The sequence below is a fragment of the Erinaceus europaeus genome, chromosome 2, assembly GCF_950295315.1.
Source record: "Erinaceus europaeus chromosome 2, mEriEur2.1, whole genome shotgun sequence".
NCBI classification, from domain to species: Eukaryota; Metazoa; Chordata; class Mammalia; order Eulipotyphla; family Erinaceidae; genus Erinaceus; species Erinaceus europaeus.
The window spans coordinates 193,869,961-193,892,945 of record NC_080163.1 but is presented as its reverse complement, the minus strand read 5'-3'; the positions used below and the strand labels follow the sequence as shown (position 1 = coordinate 193,892,945).

Below are 22,985 nucleotides of genomic sequence, written 5' to 3'. Positions count from 1 at the left end.
CACCCAGCCCCCTTTCCCTCTCTTTTTGACAGCCACAAACTGCCCTAGAGGTGAGCAGCCCCAGGAAAGGCTGATCTGATAAGTAACCCGCAGTGTCCTGCTGAAATGAGTGAGAGAGAGAACACGGAGGAGGAGGAGGGGGGAGGGGAGGGAGTGGAAGGGGTTGTTGAATGACATCTCCAACCTAAGAAGATGAAGCTTCCATCAGCCCCAGTCAGACCCATCTGCCTAACTTCCTCCTGAACCCCTAACACTAAGAAAAACAAAGAAACCACAAATGTTTTGGGGGGGTTCACAACTGATAACATTTGGAGAAATTTGGCCCCTTAGCAATAGATAGCTGATACTACTACAGCCATGCTCAGAGGAGAGCCATTCTGAAACAAAGCTCTAAAATCACACTGTAGTAGAGGTGACTCACAGAATCTGCTTATCAGCCAAAAACAGGCTCAGGCTCCAGGTGACTGCTGGGTAAGAGGTGGGCAGAGGGAAGCAGGGTGGGTATTCAATGGAAGTGCGAAGGGAACTAACTACCAAGATGGCTGCTGGGGTGAGAGTAACAAGAAGGTCCACCCATTCAAAATCCCCCCCCCCCCAACCAGACATACTCTGCAGTATTATGACTGATTTCAAGAGATTTAAATGTCAATTTCCACATACTAACATATCTAAAAGGAAGAGAGAGTAACCTAAGGACAAAAGGAAGCTAAGAACAGATGCCAGATGCTACCTCGATCTAACTCTAGATCTAAACAAATAATGTTTGATCACAAACAGCAGAGAATCTCAAGGAACCCTAAAACACTAAGTTGATATTTCTTTTTTGATCAAATCTTTCAAATATAGTTGTACTTCTCTCTTTCCTGCACACAGCAAAATTAAAATTCCATTAAAAATCACCTATTTCTTATAGAACTCAAAATGTTCACTTGGTTCTCTGGAAGTCACAATTTTTTCACATTTAGAATTTTCTGGTGCCTTTGGAAATATTTTTCAGAAGCCTGAAAATTACAGTTCTACTGACTCTTCTGAAACGTGTCCATGTGGGGAGGATTGTTTGCTTCCTGGGCTCCTTCTTCAATAATTCAGATAGTTAAACCGTATTTCCAAAGCAAAAAATCAAATAAATTACAAAGCTAGAAACATAATCGGGTCTCCGGGAAGGAGTTCTAGTACTATGCCAAAACAGACCTCAAATTCTTAATCCCATGTCCAAGAAAATTGGACCAAGTATTGACGTTTTCCACCAAGCAAGCCACATCATCAACAAATGTTTCTCATTTACTTCACCCCTGGGACAGACAGCTGAAATAAAAAATTTCCTGAATACCCCAAATTTTCAACGCAACTTGGAATGCAAGTGATTCATAATACTATGCAAAAAAACCTGAAGATCTTCTTTTACCAACTCAATGTTTCTGGAATGTAAGCCTCCAGAAAGGATCCCAACCAACCAGAAAGCTGACCCACCACCATCAGCCAGGAGACCCACTATTATGCTCTCTGCCCTCAGCTCAGATATGACTTTGAACCCTGAGGAGCCTGCCACTCCTGCTACTGTTCCCCTAAAACAAAAAAAGCTTTCACCTCAGGGGAGCTAACAAAAATTCATGTTGTGCTCATGGCAAAAAGCACGACCATAGTGCATTCGACCTCTCCTTGACATGAGGGCAAAGCAGTGTTAGAAGGGATTAAAGACACTGTCATCACCCCTGTACCAAAGACTCTCAGAGGGGCCTTTAAACAGACCTCAATTTCAATTAAATTCAGCTATGAAACTAGACAGAGACTCCTGTGCTGATCCCAGCTCTGCCTGGTGACTATGTCCGGCTGCAGTTCTCAGGGCACCAAAGTTGGGCCTTTCCAAGAAAGCACAGCTGTTATAGAGAGGAAAGAGTCTCTTTCACTGAATAAAACAGGTAATTCAGAAAGAAAGGACAGGGGACACAGAACTTTGCTGTATGTGCAGTGTGGAACTATACTGCGTAATACTATAACCTTGTAACCCAATATTAATCACAAATAAAATAAAATAGAGAGTGTAATTGGTTACAACTGGATGGAATAAACAGTGAGAAGCATAAAGGAATAACAAGTGTGATGGTAAAACATTGAGATACACACTCACATATGTCCCCTTGGTTAAACGAGTCAGTATGAGCAAAATGTACAACCAATGGGAGTTCTTAAACAAGGATTACCTGAGGGAAAAAATAAAAAACACAACCCACTTATTGATAGTTTGGGCAAATGGAGTTAGAGCAACAGAAGCTTGAAAACAAAGCAATAGGAAAAAACTACCTCCAAAGGAAAGGAATTTGAAGAAAACAAAAACAATGTCTTACACATAGGTAAAAAAAAAGAATCTTACAAAGGGCAGTAGCTTCTAAAACACAGTAATAAAGACTGGGTTCACCTGAGGTCAATTTCATAGTCCTATACACAATTTTGATATTAGTAATATTTATAAAGAAACATCTATGAGCCCCTACACCTATGGACATCTAATCTTTGACAAAGGGGCCCAGACTATTAAATGGGGAAAGCAGAGTCTCTTCAACAAATGGTGTTGGAAACAATGGGTTGAAACATGCAGAAGAATGAAACTGAACCACTGTATTTCACCAAATACAAAAGTAAATTCCAAGTGGATCAAGGACTTGGATGTTAGACCACAAACTATCAGATACTTAGAAGAAAATATTGGCAGAACTCTTTTCCGCATAAATTTTAAAGACATCTTCAATGAAACTAATCCAGTTACAAAGAAGACTAAGGCAAGTATAAACCTATGGGACTACATCAAATTAAAAAGCTTCTTCACAGCAAAAGAAACCACTACCCAAACCAAGAGACCCCTCACAGAATGGGAGAAAATCTTTACATGCCATACATCAGACAAGAGTTTAATAACCAACATATAAAGAGCTTGCCAAACTCAACAACAAGACAACAAATAGCCCCATCCAGAAATAGGGGGAGGACAGGGACAGAATATTCACCACAGAAGAGATCCAAAAGGCTGAGAAACACATGAAAAAAATGCTCCAAGTCTTTGATTGTCAGAGAAATGCAAATAAAGACAACAATGAGATACCACTTCACTCCTGTGAGAATGTCATACATCAGAAAAGGTAACAGCAGCAAATGCTGGAGAGGGTGTTGTTGTATGCTTTACATTGGGTTCTAGTTCTCCCCCGCCAAGAGAATTAGATCAGTCCAGTTAATTTCACTGGCCCGCTTGGCCCCGCCCCAAGGAACCCCGAGAGAGGGTTCCTGAGTTCGAGAGTTCCAGAGTTGCAGAGTTACAGAGTAAGAGAGAGTTCCACAGTTGAAGAGTTTCAGAGTTCCAGAGTGGCAGAGTTCCTGAGTTCCAGAGTAAGAGAGAGTGCTTGCGCCACAGCAAAGAGACAGCAGAGTTCTGTTTGGTGATTAGTTTGTCTTAGTTAATGAATCGTTGTTCCTGAATAAAGAAATACAGCTTCCCTGCCCAGCCGCTGTCTCCGCGTCTCTGTTACCCGCCCGTGAAGCTAGCCCGGCCGGCTAGAGCTTACGAATTTTAACAACAGGGTATGGGGTCAAAGGAACCCTCCTACACTGCTGGTGGGAATGTAAATTGGTCCAACCTCTGTGGAGAACAGTCTGGAGAATTCTCAGAAGGATAGAAATGGACCTACCCTATGATCCTGCAATTCCTCTCCTGGGGATATATCCTAAGGAACCCAACACTCCCATCCAAAAAGATCAGTGTACACATATGTTCTTGGCAGCAAAATTTGTAATAGCCAAAACCTGGAAGCAACCCAGGTGTCCAACAACAGATAAGTGGCTGAGCAAGTTGTGGTATATATACACAATGGAATACTACTCAGCTGTAAAAAAAAAGGTGACTTCACCATTTTCAGCCGATCTTGGATGGACCTTGAAAAATTCGTGTTAAGTGAAATAAGTCAGAAACAGAAGGATGAATATGGGATGATCTCACTCTCAGGCAGAAGTTGAAAAACAAGATCAAAAAAAGAAAACAGAAGTAGAACCTGAAATGGAATTGGCATATCGCACCAAAGTAAAAGACTCTGGGGTGGGTGGGTAGGGAGAATACAGGCCCAAGAAGGATTCAGAGGACCTAGTGGGGGTTGTATTGTTATATGGGAAACTGAGGAATGTTATGCATGTACAAACTATTGTACTTACTGTTGAATGTAAAACATTAATTCCCCAATAAAAAAGGAAAAAATGAAATAAATTAATTTTTTAATTTAAAAAAAAAAGAAACATCTAAACAGAATGTTGGGGAGACAGCATAGTGGGTTCTACAAAAGGCTCTCAAGCCTGAGGCTCTGAGGTCCCAGAGTTCAATCCCCAGCACCGCCAAGAGTCAGAGCTGAGCAGTGGTCTAGTTTAAAAAAGAGGATGAGTGGTCCAGGATGTGGCACACTGGATAAAGCATTGGATTCTCAACCATGAGGTCTTAAGTTCAATCCCTGGCAGCACATGTACCAGAGTGATCTCTGATACTCTCTCTCTCTCTCTCTCTCTCTCCCTATCTTTCTCATGAATAAATAAATTCTTTAATTAAAAAAAGGATGAATCAAGAGATGATAATTTGGAGCTGGGAGGTGGTGCACTTGGTTCAGTACACATGGTACAATGTACAAGGACCCAGGTAGGAGCCCCAGGTCCCCATCTGTAGGGGAAAAGCTTCACAAGTGGTAAGGCAGAGCTGCAGGTGTCTCTCTTTCTCTCTTCCTACCTCCCCCTAAACTCTTGATTTCTGGCTGTCTCTACCCAATACATAAAGATTATAAAAATATTTTTTTTAAAAAAAAGAAATATCTAAACTGAATCTCCAAATTTAAACTATGGCATAACTAAATATTTGGGGAAATCAGTTTAACCTCAGGAAAGCAATAATGATAATAATAATAATACTTTTTAAAAATACAGTCTACACATTAATAAAAAGGGGTTTTTTTTTTAATTATCTTTATTTATTTATAGGATAGAGACAGCCAGAAATTGAGAGGAAGAGGGATATTGAGAGGGAGAGACACAGAGAGATACCTGCAGCATTGCTTCGCCACTTGTGAAGCTTTCCCCCTGCAGGTGGGGACTGGGGGCTTGAACCTGTGTCTTCAGGTGTACACTCAACCAAGTGCGACACCACCCAGCCCCAGGGTTAAGTTTTAAATTGTGGTTGGGTCAGTGCTTGGGATGAATAATGTACAAAGTGGCTCACATATCTCAGGCAGCCATAACATCCCATTTTCTACCCCAGTCCATCCCTCTGGTAAGAATCAGGTGTCATTTACCCATACAGAAAGAGACAGTCATCAGGCTGGTTATATAATCCTTATTTGTAATAAATTTTTTTTCTTTTTTTGGCTAGCTAGTAGCATCAGAAAATGGAAATATTCTAGATGACTGTGTTTTCTGGTTACTTTAAAACAGAACATGCATTTTCCTTCCTGCCACTATTGGTTTTACACTCAGAACTGGATGAAGTCAGCATAACTCTCCACAAGTCATCCCACTCTCCAAGCTTTTAAGATGAAATGACATGATGAACACGGAGCTTCTACAACAGTGCACGTAGTCAACGCCTTTTCCTTTCCTTTCCTTTCTTTTCAGCTTCTGCTAAGTACACATTTATCTTTCCTTCTGCCATTTTAGATCCAGGAGCTGGAAATTCTTGTGTGATCAGTCAGTTAGTTCCCCAAAGTGATAATGTTTCTTTATTCTTTCAAACATCAGATCGATGGGTTTTAATAATAGAGCACCTCTAAAATTCTGGCTGAACAATATTTTACTCTTCTTGCCTTTATTTCCTAGTGGGATCACTTAGGCTTATGTTGGTCTGTATCTGTCAGCTGTGATGTGCATGTCTGCATCAGAACACAGTGGGAAGAATCGAAAAGCCTTGGCTTCCATCTGGGATGGTTACTCTTAAGTGTCAAGCTGGCTGGGTCACAAGTGTACCTGTGTAACTGTGTGAACATTATATCCTATGTTTCTGTGTACGCAAGTGCAGAAGATTAACATTTAAAGTAGGGGGAGAATGTTCCATCCTCCAAAGGGAGGCTGGACAACATACTCTATCTACCACCTGAGGAAGATGAGTCCTGAAATTGAGGCAGGCTAGAACATTCCTACTCATGACCACAGAATGCAAGCTCAGACCTACAGGGATGCAGAGGTTACACAGGCTCCTGGGCTGAATATGGGCCCCAGATCAGGTCAAAATGATGGGGTTTACAGTCAACAATTTTATACACCTTTTCCATATTTGGGAGCTACTCTCTTCCCTGATCCAGCTTTCTAGCCCTTTATCAGCCATGACATCATCTCCCCAGACAATAACTTGGGTCCACCAGCATATCAGATGTCAGGCTCAGAAAACAAAACAAACAAAAAAAAATTAGTATAACCATGGGCCCTATGGAATATAACTAAAATAGGCTTACTAGTTATCTTCAAAACAGAGACCCAAAATCTTCATCTGCAATATTCCAGCCTTTAGGTTCACAATTATTCAACTATTTGTTTGGCTTTATATGTTAACTCTTTTTTCAGTCACCAGGTTCCAGATGCTACTGTGATGCCAGCCACACTTCCCTATACAGGCGATCCTACCAATGTGTCCTGGAGCTCCATTTCCCCAGAGTCACATCTCACTAGGGAAAGAGAGAGGCCATGTTCAGCGGGGAAGCAACTACAGAAGCCAGACCTTCCACCTTCTGCACCAAATAATGACCCAGGGTCCATAATCCCAGAGGGATAAAGAATACGAAAGCTGGGTAGAGGAGGTAGAGAGGGAAAGAGAGACAGGGAGACACCTGCAGTCCTGCTTCACCACTTGTGAAGCTATTCCCTTACAGGTGGGGACCAGGGGCTTGAACCTGGGTTCTTGCGCAATGTGATGTGTGTGCTCTTAACCAGGTGTGGCACCATCTGGCCCCATCAATTCCTTGCAATAAATCTCTCTGCTCCTCTCTTGTCATTATCATTCTTGCCCTATGAAGAGATAAGCATAGAGACAGACAGATGGTAAACAGATAAGCCCTGTTTCTCTTTTTCTCTAGGTAACCCGAATATACCACTCTCAAGACACTCAAAGTCTAGTTATAGGGAAACATCTAAGTACACTTTCTCCTCAGAGCCTTTCTCAAACAACATAGAAGATGTTAAGAACATAGAAGTTAAGCTCAGGTGGCGCAAAGTGCAAGGACCAGTATAAGGATCCCGGTTCGAGCGCCCAGCTCCCCATCTGCAGGGGAGTTGCTTCACAAGTAGTGAAGCACCTCTACAGGTGTCTATCTTTCTCTCCTTCTCTCTGTCTTCCCCCTCTCTCTCCATTTCTCTGTCCTATCCAACAACAACGACAACAATAATAATTACAACAATAAAACAACAAGGGCAACAAAAGGAAATAAATACATATTTAGAAAATATTTAAAGAAAGAAGATAGTACCACAAGTCAAATAAGCCATCCAAAAGAAAAAAAGAAAGGAAAGAAAGAAAGAGAGAAAGGATCGATTAAATACTTATTGGAGGAATGAGACATACTTTAGAGCAAGAGCTGCCAAAGACAATATCAGCACATGTAATTCAGCCCCTCAAGAATTCTCATAAAGCAAAGGATCTGGTGTCAATTTACGGCAAGGCTTGTCCTCGCCTGCACATGCTGACGAGATGAGCTTGCTTTGCTTTTATGAGTCTGTTCCTGTTATTTGAAGCAGGACACTGGGAAATACCTTTCAAATAGGGAGAATAGTTATAAATTAGCTCACACCCACCCACCCACCCCAACACACACACACACACACACACACACACACACACACACACACTTATAGTGCACACAGTGAACAGAAAGGAAATAAGCTCACTTGAATGGCGGCCAAGTTCTTCTGCTCCTGAGATGGTGCCTCATGGACAAAGCGGAGCCAGTTCGAGTGTCGTGGGTTGGTAGCATCCAAAATGTAGAGAACTTCACCCTTACGTCCACGGACCTGCAACATAAAAGGCCTCTGAGTTTCAGCTTGAAGTCAGGACCAACCTGACTGAACTATCCAGAGGAGGGCAGGGATCTGTTTTCTTTTCTTTTACATATATATATTCCCTTTTGTTGTCCTTGTTGTTTTATTGTTGTTGGATAGGACAGAGAGAAATGGAGAGAGGAGGGGAAGACAGAGAGGGGGAGAGAGAGATAGACACATGCAGCCCTGCTTCACCGCCTATGAAGTGACTCCCCTGCAGGTGGGGAGCGTGGGGCTCGAACCAGGATCCTTATGCTGATCCTTGCACTTTGCACCACCTGCACTTAACTGGCTGCACTACTGCCCGACTCCCAGGGATCTCTTTTCATATGCCTTTCTTATTGGCAGGTGTTGAATAGGTGCTGGATTAACGTGCATTCTTCTCCTGAAGCACAAGCACTATTCCAACCCATTGTTTCACTTGGCAGAAGTGATGACTCTCAAGATGCATAATTGGCTCTTAGAAACTTCCTGTACTGATAGCGCTTTGCTTGTCAGATTTGTTCTCAGTAGGTGTGTTTTCATAGAAGTGGTGCAAATGCAATTGCACAAGGGGTGTCCATGTTCACCACCCATTCCTTCATTTTATTTATTGTTTTTTGTTTTTGTTTTTCTAGAAGAGGGTAGCCCTGCTTGGCTTCCAGCTGAGAGTGGTTGAGCAGAAGTAAGCACATCGATTTCTCTCTACCAGTTGAGGGACCTATCGGAGGACTTGCTCATATGGCCAATGGAATCTGACATCCACTGGACAACAAGTGCACATTTACTGGGTGATTTAAACTAGTGGATGAGACGGACGGTGGGCTCTCTGGTTTTTTTTTTTTTTTTTTCCTCCTCCAGGGTTATTGCTGGGCTCGGTGCCTGCACCATGAATCCACCGCTCCTGGAGGCCATTTTTTTTCCCCCTTTTGTTGCCCTTGTGTAGCTTCGTTGTGGTTATTATTATTGCCCTTGTTGACGCAATTCGTTGTTGGATAGGACAGAGAGAAATGGAGAGAGGAGGGGAAGACAGAGAAGGGGAGAGAAAGATAGACACCTGCAGACCTGCTTCACCGCCTGTGAAGCGACTCCCCTGCAGGTGGGGAGCCGGGGGCTCGAACCGGGATCCTTACGCCGGTCCCTGCGCTTTGCGCCACATGCGCTTAACCCACTGCGCCACCGCCCGACCCCCGGCTCTCTGGTTTTATTTTTACGTCGTGAGCCCTCCTCCTGGCAAGATGGGCTAAACGCTTGCTGGCGCAGGTTGGCCCACTAGCTACTCCAGAATCCAGGTTGCTTTAAGCCCAGCTTCCTCAAAACCCCTGCATGGTAGGCTACTGGACACTTACTTGGCACATCTGGTTAAGCACACACACTGCATTGTAAAGACCTGGGTTTAAGCCTGCAGGGGGAAAGCTTCACATGTGGTGAAGCATTGCTGCAGATGTCTCTCTGTGTCTCTCTCTCCTTCTCTATCAACCCTCCCTCTCAATTTCTCTCTGTCCTATAGAATTAAATAAAGTTTAAAAAATATTAAGATATTTTTAAGAAGGAAACATACAAGCAGCCTAATAATATATGCATGCATGTATATATTATCTACATGATACATTTGACAGTTATTCATCCAATCAACAATTATATGCAATATATGCCGAATTCCTAGCACACACAGGTACTACCTAAGAAAATGAGGATTTTTCAGTGAAGACAGAAAAACATAGCACTTTAGAACAGAGAAGCATAAAGAAAATGTCATACTATTATTAGTACTAATAATAAATGTCATATTATATATTATTATTACTCAGTCATAAAGAGAAGCCAAGGTGACATCATTTATGGGAATATGGATGGATTCTGAGGGCATGATGCTAAGTGAAATAAGTCTGACAGACAAAAATAAATGTAATATGATCACACATACATGTGAAGTCTTTAAAAAAAAACATGTTCCTAGAAACATAGAGTGAACAGGTGATTTGCCAGAAGTGGGGGCAGGTGGACAAAATGGGTAAAAGGACCTCAAAGACACAAATGTCCAGCTATGAAATAGATAGGGCATGTGACTATAGTCAATAATACTGTGGTGCATATAGGAAAAGTACTTTAGGAATAGATGTTAAAAGTTCTCATCACGTTATATGGAAGACTGAGAAATGTTATGCATGTACAAACTATTGTATTTACCGTTGAATGTAAAACATTAATTCCCCAAGAAAGAAATTTTAAAAATAAATAAATAAATACACACATAACCAATATAAATAAAAAGTTCTCATCACAAGAAAGTTTTTGCAACTACACATACTGACAGATGTGAACCAAGTTTACTGTGGTCACCTTACAGTCAATACAAATGTTGCATCATCATGTCGTACCCTAAAAACTAATATGATGATATACGCCAACCATATGTACATTTTTTTAAAAAAAGATTTTAGTAAGATAAGAAAGATCTGGGTTTGGGCACCCCACCTACAAGGGGGACACTTCACAAGTAGTGAAGCAGGTCTGCAGGTGTCTTTTTCTGTCTCTCTCTATTAAAGATAATAAAAAGGGCATCACAGGGGGTGAGCACACATAATAGGAAGTGCAAGGACCCATGTAAGTATCCCAGTTCGAACCGAACCCCTGACTCCCCACCTGCAAGAGGGAAGCTAAAAGAGCAAGTAGTGAAGCAAATTTGCAGGTGTTTCTCTTTCTCCCTCTCTATCCACCCCTTCCCTCTAAATTTCTCTGTGTGCTATCAAATGAAAAAAAATAATAATAATAATAAGAAAAAAAATGGCCATGGGGAGCAGTGGATTAGTCAGGCAGACACCAAATTTCAGCTGTAACTCTGGTAGCAAATTAAAAAAAAAAAAAAAAAAAAGAAAGAAAAAACTTTTTTTGTGTCAGGGTCAAAATTTAAAATCTGCTACCACTGTTAAAATTCATACAAACCACACAGAGATAAAGATGAGAGATTCATTCATCACTGGGGGTTTCACTACTCTGGGCTAACTTTTCTAGACAGAGAAGAAACAGAGGGGAAGGGTATTGATGCATCTGGTTGAGTGCACGTTACAATGCACGAGAACCCGGTTTCCAGCCCTGAGCCCCGCCCCCCCCCCCCCCCCCCCGCAGAGGGAAAGCTTTGTGAGTGATGAAGCAGTTACAGGTGTCTTTGTCTCTCCTCTTCTCTATCTCCCCGTCCTCTCAATTTCTGGGTTTCTCTACCCAATAAATTAATAATTTTTTTTTTAATTTTCAAAAAAGATGAGGGGTTGGGCAGTAGTGCAGCAGGTTAAGTGGGTTAAGTGCACATGGAGCCAGGCACAAGGACTGGCTTAAGGATCCCGGTTCCAGCCCCCTAGCTCCCCACCTGCAGGAGAGTCGCTTCACAAGTGGTGAAGCAGATCTGTAGGTGTCTCTCTTTCTCTCCCTGTCTTCCATCCCCTCTCCATTTCTCTCTGTCTTATCCAACAACAATGACAAACAATGATAAACAACAAGGGCAACTAAAGAGAAAAAAATAGCCTCCAAGAGCAATGGATTCATAGTGCAGACACCAAGCCCCAGAGATAACTCTGGAGGCAAAAAGGAGGGGGGGGGGAGGAGGAGGAGGAGGAGGAGGAGGAGGAGGAGGAGGAGGAGGTTAAGGAGAAAGAGAAGGAGAAGAAGAAGGAGAAAGGAAGGAGAAGGGGAAGAAGGGGAAAAGGAAGAGGAAGAGGAAGAGGAAGAAGAAGAAGAAGAAGAAGAAGAAGAAGAAGAAGAAGAAGAAGAAGAAGAAGAAACAGAGATATTCTGTTTCTGTGGCACACCTGGTTGAAGGCACACATTCACAGTGCTCAAGGACCCAGGTTCATACCTTCTTTTCCTCACCTGGGGATGGGGGTGGGAGGGGAAGCTTCACAAGTGAGTCCGCTCAGTTTCTCTCTGTTATCTATTCCTTCCTCCTCCTTCTCAATTTTTCTATCCATCCCAAATAAATAAAACAAATACTGAAAAAAGAGGCAGAGCTGGTGGGGGAGAAACCACAGCACAAAGCTTCGTCCAGGGCAGCAGGGTGCAGGATTAAACCTGGCTCCTACATATGACAGAGCAGGTGCACAATGCAGGTGAGCTCTCTTGTCAAAGCCACTTTTCTTTTCCCCCCACTGAAACAGCAATGAGTGTACCCCTGGAAGAGCCCAAGTTGAGAGAAGAGCACTACTTAGAGAAACCATTTCATTGCACTTCTGGATCCCACATCTGCAGCCCAGTGTTAAGTACAATATATACATCACATGTGCTTCATTTGGAGTTATTTCTTCAAAGCCGTGAAACATTTAACAAAGAATTCTCTGAGCCTTATTATAATAAGCACATTTTACTGGAGGCAGTTTGTTCTTTATGTATTTCAGCTTTTTTTCCCCAGGCCCCCTCTGTCTCTAAGGATGTTCAATTATTCAATACTTAGTTGTAAATGTTCTTTTCCTGTCCACTGGACTTACATATGGACTCTCTGGAACTCCCTCTCTCACCACCTTTCACCATCTTCCGGGCTAAGAGAAACACAGGATTCAATTTTACATTAAGATGCTTTTGGCATAATGTCTGTAATTCTTAAAACATCCAGGTGGATTGATCATTATTAGTAACTTCAAAGGGATGCATTGGATCAACCTTCTCGTGGTGCATCCCATGAGTACCCATTTATTGGGGAAACTGATGATCCTTCCTAGCCGACTGAATCCACATGGATCCCAGTCACTTTCAAAGCCAGCAACAAGCAGACATCAGGCTCAACCTGACGCTGTTGACTGGCTACTGAAGAAGGGCAAACGCTAGAAGAAGAAGTAACTTCAAACATTATCAACAGGCAGCAGTATACTGTCATAACCTCCTCATTCATATTGACATATAGTTTCTGTTCCTTAACAGTGTTATTAGGTCACTGGTCTTGTTCTAAATGTTCTTACTCAAATGTTTGACATCCAAGGTTATAGTTTTTACAAGTTCCCTGTTCTCTCCAGCTTTCAGGAGGCTGGCCTTGCCACCATCCCAGACTTCAACATGCCACTAAAACTGTCAGATGAGCTGCTCAGATGATGTTTCTCTTCCTACCCTAACCCCAGAATTCTCCTCACTGAAATATTGAAAGGACACAAAGATAACTCAATCTTTTCTTCCCCTTTCCAACAAGGTAGACATTATTGACTTCATATATCTGTGTTAATTGATCCTAATCACAAGGGTAATAAATTGAATAATCTTTAAATCTAAAAAATAAGAAAGATGGGGGGCCAGGTGGTGGAGCACTGGATCAAGCGCACATAGTATGAAGTGCAAGGACCCACCCAAGGATCCTGGTTCCAGCCCTCAGCTCACCACCTGCAGGGCACTAGTTTCACAAGTAGTGAAGCAGGTCTGCAGGTGTCTATCTTTCTCTTCCCCTCTCTATCTTCCCTTCGTACTCAATTTCCCTCTATCCTATCCAATAAAATGGGAAAAAATGGCTACCAGAAGCAATGGGTTTGTAATACAGGCACCCAGCCCCAAAGATAACCCTGGAAGCAAAAAAAAAAGAAGATTAAAAAAAATCTGTTATATCATGCTCTAGTATTTAACTGCTCTATGAAACCAAATTATATTTTTACCTGTCAAAACTAGGCTCCTAAAAACTTCTTTCATTTAAATTGTCACAGAAATGAAGTTACTGTCCTGCAGAGGATAAGCTTCCTTAAACCTGAAGTCTGAAACAACGCTGAGGCTCTCTCATCCTGCAGTAAAATCCATCTCAGTTCTAAATTCTGATTTGCACTGACACCCGAAGCCAGTTACATACTAGAAAGTCAGCTAAAGTAGGGAAGGGAAAGAAATTCTCATATGATAATGAAGACCTTCACGCTTCAGTATAGCATTCCTATATCTGTAACTTTTCCACTTAACGTTTAATGAAAGCCATCACTGTACAAGGACTTAGCAGGTTCTGTTTTTGGTAAATTCTTTCTATATCACTCTTCAAGTACCCAAGTATCCAAGAAAATGTGCTACCATGATTTCTCTACAAACCCCCACCTTGTTTTTACAGATTGTTAAATGATCAGCATTAGATAGAAGTCAGTTAATTCTGTTTTCCTACCCAGTAGAGGATAGAGAAAATAACAATATTCCACTCAGTAAGAGAAAATTGAGATGGAAGTGAAAGAAAAAAAAAATGAAATAAGTATCAATGCAAAGCTGTCTTTCTTTTTTAAAAAATATTTATTTCTTTATTCCCTTTTGTTGCCCTTGTTGTTTTATTGTTGTAGTTATTATTGTTGTTATTGTTGTTGGATAGGACAGAGAGAAATGGAGAGAGGAGGGGAAGACAGAGGGGGGAGAGAAAGACAGACACCTGCAGACCTGCTTCACCACTTGTGAAGCGACTCCCCTGCAGGTAGGGAGCCAGGGCTCGAACAGGGATCCTTATGCCGGTCCTTGTGCTTTGCGCCACTTGCGCTTAACCTGCTGCGCTACAAGCCTGACTCCTGCTGTCTTTCTTATTAAATGTTTCCTTGGCTAAACTGGGTCAACTTTCAACAGAGAAATTTATTATTGGGGTGGTTGAGTGTTGTTCTATTATTTTTCTGTCAGTCATTTTAAATGTCTGAAAATGTTTTCACTCACTACATAGCAGTCCCCAGGGTCCCCAAGGCAAAGCTGATCAGGCAGACTCTGTCCCCAGATGCAGCAAAAATATAACAGGCTAGATTTAATTTAATTTATGGTAAAATTTAATGGTAGTGAAATGTAGTCAGTTAAAAAAAATAGCAAGAGTGTCCTTAATGAGAAGTCACCATGTACATTGTGATTTATTTGTTAAAGAAAATAATTTCCTTTTCTACCTTTCATCAAAGCTTTTCAAAGATCAATTTGTGCACAAAGAGTGAGAGTATGGCTGTCTTTACAGTACAAAACATCGTCATTTTTTTGTATTTAAGTTACAGACATTCTTTCTCCAACTGTTTTTAAGTAAAGTAAGGCCATATGCCTTGCCTTCAGTGTTTAATTAACCAGACCTCAGAATCACTTCAAAGACACACACACACACACACTCCAAAAGCAAACAAACAACAAAAGAAAAAAACTGGGCCCAGGCAATCAATTCTGATAGCTCGCTATTGTCAGACTTAAAACCAGAGAGAGACAGACTTCCAGAAATCAGCAAAAATCATCACTAGGAAAATGAAGTGATTCATAGTTTCTAAGCAAAGAGTTTCTTTCTGTAGATTTTTTTTAAAAAAAGGATCCTAAAATTCCTGTTCACTTTAACACACACACACACACACACACACACACACACACACACACACACTATAGCATATCTGCCTATACCTCCCCACTCCTACCATTCTAAAAACCCTGACTTATGGATTCTTCCCCCTTCAAGAAGAAAATCAAAAAGATACACAAAAAATTACTTATAGATCTCTCCCTTTCTTATAAGAATCCAGAACATAATACACACAAAGTTAAATAACTTTAAAGGACTGATAAGAAAAACAAGGTGTTCTTTTTTTTCTTTTCCTTTTTTTCTTTCCACTACAAGTGTTTAGCATTTAGCATAGTTTTACAAGCTAAAAAGAGCCTCAGGTGGAAAAAGAAAGAAAAAAAAGCAGCCAGGAATAGCAAAAATGGTACATGAGGAATCAAAAGGCAGGTGTTATCCAAGATCTGGTTAGTATCACTTTGAGTGAGTTCTTTCTCCTCACCAAGCTGACCTGGTCTCTCTCATTTAATTGAGGCAATGCTGATTTATTTATCACTCTCTGTATCTCCACACACCACCTCCACACCACACACCAGAGCTCTGGCTGCCAGCAACCATCATCAGAACAACTCCTCTAACCTTCCCACTCACCCTCTTGCCCCCTGCCTTTCTGACAACTACTATTCTGTTGTGGGAATGTAAGGGTTGGTCTTTTGTTTTGTCTTGTTCTTTAGTTGGCTTTGATGCTTTCCCTCCCACACAAGAGTGGTTTCACACAGTATCTGTTGTTCCCCATCTGGTTTATTTCACTTAGCATAATCTCCTCAAAGTCCACCCAGGTTGCTACAAATTGCAAGATTCCTTTTTTTCTTTCCTTCCTTCCTTCCTTCCATTCTTTCTTTTTTTAAAATATTTATTTATTTCCCCTTTTGTTGCCCTTGTTTTTTATTGTTGTTGTAGTTGTTGTTGTTATTGATGTCATCATTGTTGGATAGGACAGAGAGAAATGGAGAGAGGAGGGGAAGACTGAGAGGAGAGAGAAAGACAGACATCTGCAGACCTGCTTCACCGCCTGTGAAGAGATCCCCCTGCAGGTGGGGAGCCAGGGCTCAAACCAGGATCCTTACGCCACGTGCGCTTAACCCACTGCGCTACTACCTGACGCACCCGTTTTTTTCTTTACTGTATAAATACCATGACTTCTTCTTTTTATTTATTTATTTATTTATTTATTTTCCCCTTTGTTGCCCTTTTTTTAATTGTTGTTGTAGTTATTATTGTGGGTGTTATTGATGTCGTTATTGTTAGATAGGACAGAGAGAAATGGGGAAGACAAAGAGGGTGAGAGAAAGACACCTGCAAACCTGCTTCACTACCTGTGAAGTGACTCCCCTGCAGGTGGGGAGCCAGGGGCTCGAACCGGGATCCTCATGCCGGCCCTTACTTTTGCACCACGTGCGCTGAATCCACTGCACTAATGCTTGACTCCCATACCATGACTTCTTTGTACATTCACCCTTTGATGGGACAATTAGGTTGTTTCCGTATTTTGGCTGTTGTGAATAATACTCGACAAACAGACATGCACATACAAATAACTGGTTCCTATTATTAAAACAAACATGCAGAAGTGGAATTGTGTCTTCAGATTTTCCCCAAGTACATCAATTTTTCCCCCCTAGAACTATTAAAACTAGATTTCTGCCCAATTCAACTGTATTCCTTTCCTTTATGTCTTAGAAATGTATACAACTCAAAGAATACACAAATACATAAATTATCCTCATATAAGGGTTCACCGAAGGTGGAAAAAAAAAGAAAAACATACCTTGGCTTCAGAGATTAGTGAACTAGCTCAGCTGGTAGGGCACCCATGCCTGTGACCCAGGTTGAAATCCCCAAGCACACACAAGAGCACTGTGGCACTGAGGGAACCTTCAGTGCTATGGGTACTCTGTTGTCTCTTTCTCGGGGTCTCTGTCTATCTTTATCTGAAAATGGCCCAGAACAATGAAATCCTGAGGCTCCAGTGAAATGCACCTGAACAGCCAGAGGGATAGCTCACCCTTGAGGGCACAAGCCTTGCTGTGTGCAAGGCCAAAGTTCGAGCCCTGGGACCACACAGAAGTACCACACATCAATGTCTCTTTTTCTCTCTCTGCATGAAAAAGTTGATTCCAGGATAAGAGGAGATAGCATAATGGTTAGTCAAACAGACTCTCATGCCTAAGGCTTTAAAGTTCCAGGTTCAAACCCCAGGACCACCAAAAGCTGATTCCAGGAGGAGAAAAGAAAGAATGCTCTTAGCGCAAGGACCAGCATAAGGATCCCGGTTTGAGCCCCCAACTCCCCACCTGCCTGGGTGTCGCTTCACAGAGGATGAAACAGGTCTGCAGGTGTCTATTTTTCCCTCCCCATCTCTGTCTTCCTCTCCTCTCTCCATTTCTCTCTGTCCTAACCAACAACAGCAATAACTACAACAACAAAAATAACAAGGACAACAAAAGGGAATAAATAAATAAATATTTTTTTTAAATACGCATAAGGCATCCCCTATTTTCCAACAGTTGAGGCTCATCCTCTTCCTGATAATCAGACAACAATCACAGGTGTGTGCTGAAAGAAGTCTAGAAAATGGGCCAGGAGATAGTACCCTCTCTGGGGACTAGATGCTTTACCATTAGTGAGGAGCTGAGCTGAGTTCCCCAGCACCTTGAGGGAAAAGGAAACTTCATAAATGGTGAAGCAGCACTGTGACCTCTCTCCTATCATCTCTCTCTCTCTCTCTCTCTCTCTCTCTCTCTCTCTTTCAGACTGAAAGGAAATAAAATAAGTCATCTGAGGCATACAGTCTAGTAGGAACCTGACCACCACCACACTGAGGAAACCTTTGGTGCTGTGCTATATCTCGCTCTCATTCTCTTTGTCTATCTTTATATTTTTTCCTCTTTTTTTCCTTTTTTTATTATTATTTTATTTATTAATTGGGAACACTGACAAGACCATAGGATAAGAGAGGTACATTTCCTCACATTGCCCACCCCCAGAATTCCGTATCCCATCCCCTCTCCTGATAGCTTTCCTATTCTATATCCCTCTGGAAGTATGAACCTAGGACTATTATGGAGAGCAGAATGTGGAAGGTCTGGCTTCTATAATTGCTTCCCTGCTGAACATGGGCATTGGCAGGTCAATCCATACTCCCAGCCTATCTCTCTCTTTCCCTAGTGGGGGAGGGATCTGAAAGAAAGCCTAGCAATGACAAGAGAAAAGGAGGAAAGAAGGAAAGAAGGAAGGAAGGAAGGAAGGAAGGAAGGAAGGAAAGAAGGAAGGAAGGAGAGAAGGAAAGAGAGGGAAGGAGGGAGGAAGATAGGGAGATAAAGAAAGGCCTGACTTCTCTGGGCAGACGACTTCACCAATGTGTCTTGGAATCTCGCCTCTCTAGAGCTCTGGTCCACTAGGGAAAGATAGAGACAGGTTGAGGGTATGGCTCGACCTACCAATGCCCACTTCCCGCTGCGCTGCCACCCGACTTTCATTTCTAATGTTCTATGAGACACTACAAGTGAAATTCAAGAGTGCTGCTCCTCTTCTCATGTAGCAAGAAGAGAAAGCACAGGCCAACAATCGCAAGGCCACAGGCTGATGACACTAGTCAGCAGGTATGCAGGGGAGCATCACTCACTTCCAAAGTGCCCAGTGCACTGGTGTGGCATCGCACACAGTGCAGGAGGCCACGCTGGAGCAAAGGGAGGTAGATGTGAGAAGTGATGGCCAACATGGAGACCTAGCAGGTCTGAGACTTATGCTTACACAGGCTTGCTAATGACACACCACCGTGGCTGGGAAGTGAACTCTGAGGGTGTTGGGTGTCCAACCATTAGAGGATCCAGGTGGTTCACCATGCCTGGACTGTGTAAGCAATCCAGTTTATGTGGAACATCTACTTTCCTTCGGGAATCTGGGAGTTTGGTAGATGTTGGGCAGGAAATATCTACCTGAGCCCAAAGATAACCATGAGCAGCTGCCTTGGCAGCCATCTTGTGGTGGAAGGAGGCTTCCTTTTCATTCCTATGAGGAGAATGTGGTCTGTGTGAGCTCACCAGACTGTGCCCATGTCTTTTCCCTTCCGAGCCAGCTCCATATTCTCACTACAAGACTAGGATACAACACAGCCATGTGTACAGCTCTCTGCTGAGTCCCAGGATTCCTCCCAAGGAAACCTCTGGATGTAGGAACAGTCTTGGGGGATACTCCCCCAGCACAATAGATGAGTTGAATTTCAGGCACTCAATGAAGGAGACACACATTTGCCCAGAGAAGAGGCAGAAGGGCATTTCAATATCAGCATACTGTATCCTACACAGTAAACTTGTGCAAATTAAATCGCACCTACTCAATTAAAGGGAACCAGAAATGAGAAGAACCAAAGGAAGAAAAATAAATGCAAACAGTAAGGACCATTCCTTTTCATGGTGCATAATTTTAATTATCTGAGATTGCTGCCTTATGAGTCAGAACCTCCAGCACTGCATGAAGATGTGATTACAGGAGACAGAACATCAAATCGTCCCAATGAAAAGACATCAGAGAGATAGAGTCCCTTCAGGCAGAGGAGGCCGGCTGAATGCTAACAGTGCATGTGTTTGGGATGACACAGTTGGTAAAAGACAAGAGGACTTAACTTGTGGTCTAAGAAGCCAAGTCAGAGAAACAGCAGGATCATGAGCAGCAACCAGGACTTTTTGTCCTTCATATATTGAAAACTTCAATGGAAAAGACTAAAGAGCCCCCAAACAGAGAATCTGGAAGAAATGGAAGAATTCCTAGAAACATATGCCCTTCCAAAACTGAACCAAGAAGAACTACAAAACCTAAATGCACCAATCACAGACAAAGAAATCGAAACAGTTATTAAGAATCTTCCCAACAACAAAAGTCCTGGACCAGATGGCTTCACACACGAATTCTACAAAACCTTCAGGAAATAGTTAATACCTATACTTCTAAAACTTTTCCACAAGATCGAAGAAACAGGAACACTCCCTTCCAGCTTCCATGAAGCCAACATCCCTCTGATACCAAAAGCAGATAGGGTCACAACAAAAAAGGAAAACTACAGACCAATATCTCTGATGAACATAGATATTAAACAAGATGTTAAACAAGATCCTGGCCAACCGGACACAGCAGTATATCAAAAACATTGTTCATCATGACCTAGTGGGATTTTCCAGGAATGCAAGGCTGGTTCAACATACGTAAATCAATGTCATTCACCACGTAAATAAAAGCAAAACCAAAAACCACATGATTGTCTCAACAGATGCAGAGAAAGCCTTTGACAAAATCCAATACCCATTCATGCTCAAAACACTACAAAAAATGGGAATAGATGGGAAATTCCTCAAGATAGTGGAGTTCATATATAGCAAACCTACAGCCAACATCATACTCAATGGACAGAAGCTGAAAGCATTCCCCCTCAGATCGGGGACTAGACAGGGGTGTCCACTATCACCATTACTCTTCAACATAGTATTGGAAGCTCTTGCCATAGCAATCAGGCAAAAGAAAGAAATCAAAGGAATACAGATTGGAAAGGAAGAAGTCAAGCTCTCACTATCTGCAGATGATATGATAGTATACATAGAAAAACCTAGAGAATCCAGCAGAAAACTACTGGAAGTTATTAGGCAATATAGCAACGTGTCAGGCCACAAAATCAATGCACAAAAATCAGTGGCATTTCTTTATGCAAACACTAAATCTGAAGAAGACATCCAGAAATCACACCCATTCACTGTTGCAGCAAAATCAGTAAAATACCTAGAAATAAAGCTGACCAAAGAGGTGAAAGATCTGTATACTGAAAACTATGACTCGCTATTCAAGGAAATAAAAAATGATACCAAGAAATGGGAAGACATCCCATGCTCGTGGATTGTAAGAATAAATATCATCAAAATGAATATTCTCCCCAGAGGCATACACAAATTTAATGTGATACCCATCAAAGTTCTCCAAGCTTCTTTAAGAGAACAAAAACTACAATCATTTATCTGGAACCAGAAAACACCTAGAATTGACAAAACCATCTTGAGGAAAAGAAACAGAAATGGAGGCATCACACTCCCAGATCTCCTTGTGGTTATTATTATTGCCATTGTTGATGTTGTTCATTGTTGGATAGGACAGAGAGAAATGGAGAGAGGAGGGGAAAACAGAGAGGGGGTGAGAAAGATAGACACCTGCAGACCTGCTTCACCGCCTGTGAAGCGACTCCCCTGCAGGTGGGGAGCCGGGAGCTTGAACCGGGATCCTTACACCGGTCTTTGAGCTTTGTGCCACGTGTGCTTAACCCACTGTGCCACCGCCCGACCCCCCATATGTTAACTCTCTTAACAACCACCAGGTTCCAGATACTACTATGATGTTGACCAGACTTCCCTGCACAAACAACCCTACCAATATGTCCTAGAGCTCCGCTTCCCCAAAGCCCTTACTAGGGAAAGAGAGAGACAGGCTGGGAGTATGGATCAAACTGTCAACACCCATGTTCAGCAGTGAAGCAATTACAGAAGCCAGACCTTCAACTTTCTACATCCCACAATGACCCTGGGTCCACACTCCCAGAGGGTTAAAGAATAGGAAAGTTATCAGGGGAGGGGATGGGATACAGAGTTCTGGTGGTGGGAATTGTGTGAAGCTGTACCCCTCTTATCCTACAGTTTTGTCAATGTTTCCTTTTTATAAATTAAAAAAGAGCCCCCAAACAGTAATGATCAGCTTCTCAGGAACAACTTGGTGCCATGGGAAGTCATGGAAACTTAGCCAGTGGCATCCTGACTCAACTGGGCTGGCGAAAGGTGGTGTGAAGAAAAGGTAGGCACCTAACAATGGGAATTTGCAGGAGGGGTTGTGTGTGGAGGGAAGAATTTGTGAAATGAAAGAAATACCAGACAGATCTACTTGATGTTTTTATTATTATTACTGACTTAATACTGATGCACAAAATTACGAGATAACAGGTATAATTCAGCACCATTCTCACCACCAGAGTTCTATATCCCCACTCCCTCCACTGGAAGCTACAGTAAGGTTCTCCCAGTAAGATACAGGTTGACTATTATTTCTATAACTATCTGTCTACATTTATATATATTTGCCCATTTTCCCCATGGTCCTGTCTTCTCTTTCATTCTAAATTACACCTACACCTATTACTAGTTCCAATACATTGCTTTTTTCCTTTTTTTCCTCTTCTCTCTCCAGGATCTGATGGAATGAGTTCACTTCATGAGCATGGTCTGAGTCTGACCCCAAACTCCACCACACTGAAGGAAGTTTCAGTGCTGCAGTGTGTCTTTTGCTCATTCATTCTACCTCTATCTCTGTCTTAGTCTTAGTATCTGAAGAAAGAAAAGCAGCCTAGAACAGTGACAACAAAAGAAAGAGAGACCAGAAGTATAGGAAGACAGGAAAAAGGAAGGCAGGCAGGAAGGAAAGAAAGGGTGATTGGTCTGCATAAAGGGTAACAGAAAATGGGAAGAGATATATTCAGCTGGCATTCAACTTGGTGGTTTTCATAGAAATTCAAAAGCAGAGCTTAAGGGGACTGTGAGGAGCTGAGTCGTAGCACCAAAGGTAAGGTCCTGGTTTGAATCCCAGATACTTGACTTGACAGGCCAGTGCTCTAGCAGACCTCTCCCCCTCCTTCTCTCTCTCTCTATCCCCAGATAAATTA

At 42.1% G+C, this 22,985-nt stretch overlaps 1 protein-coding gene across 8 annotated transcripts in view; it reads right to left on the bottom strand.

Moving 5' to 3' along the window:
• The window catches only part of PRDM5 (PR/SET domain 5), a 181,940-nt gene that overhangs the window by 123,027 nt on the left and 35,928 nt on the right, over nucleotides 1–22,985 (bottom strand). For all 8 annotated transcript variants that reach the window (XM_060186090.1, XM_060186091.1, XM_060186089.1 and 5 more), the window contains one exon: nucleotides 7,891–8,013. In XM_060186090.1, coding sequence (XP_060042073.1) covers nucleotides 7,891–8,013 — 123 coding nt within the window. The remainder of the gene's footprint in view (nucleotides 1–7,890; nucleotides 8,014–22,985) is intronic.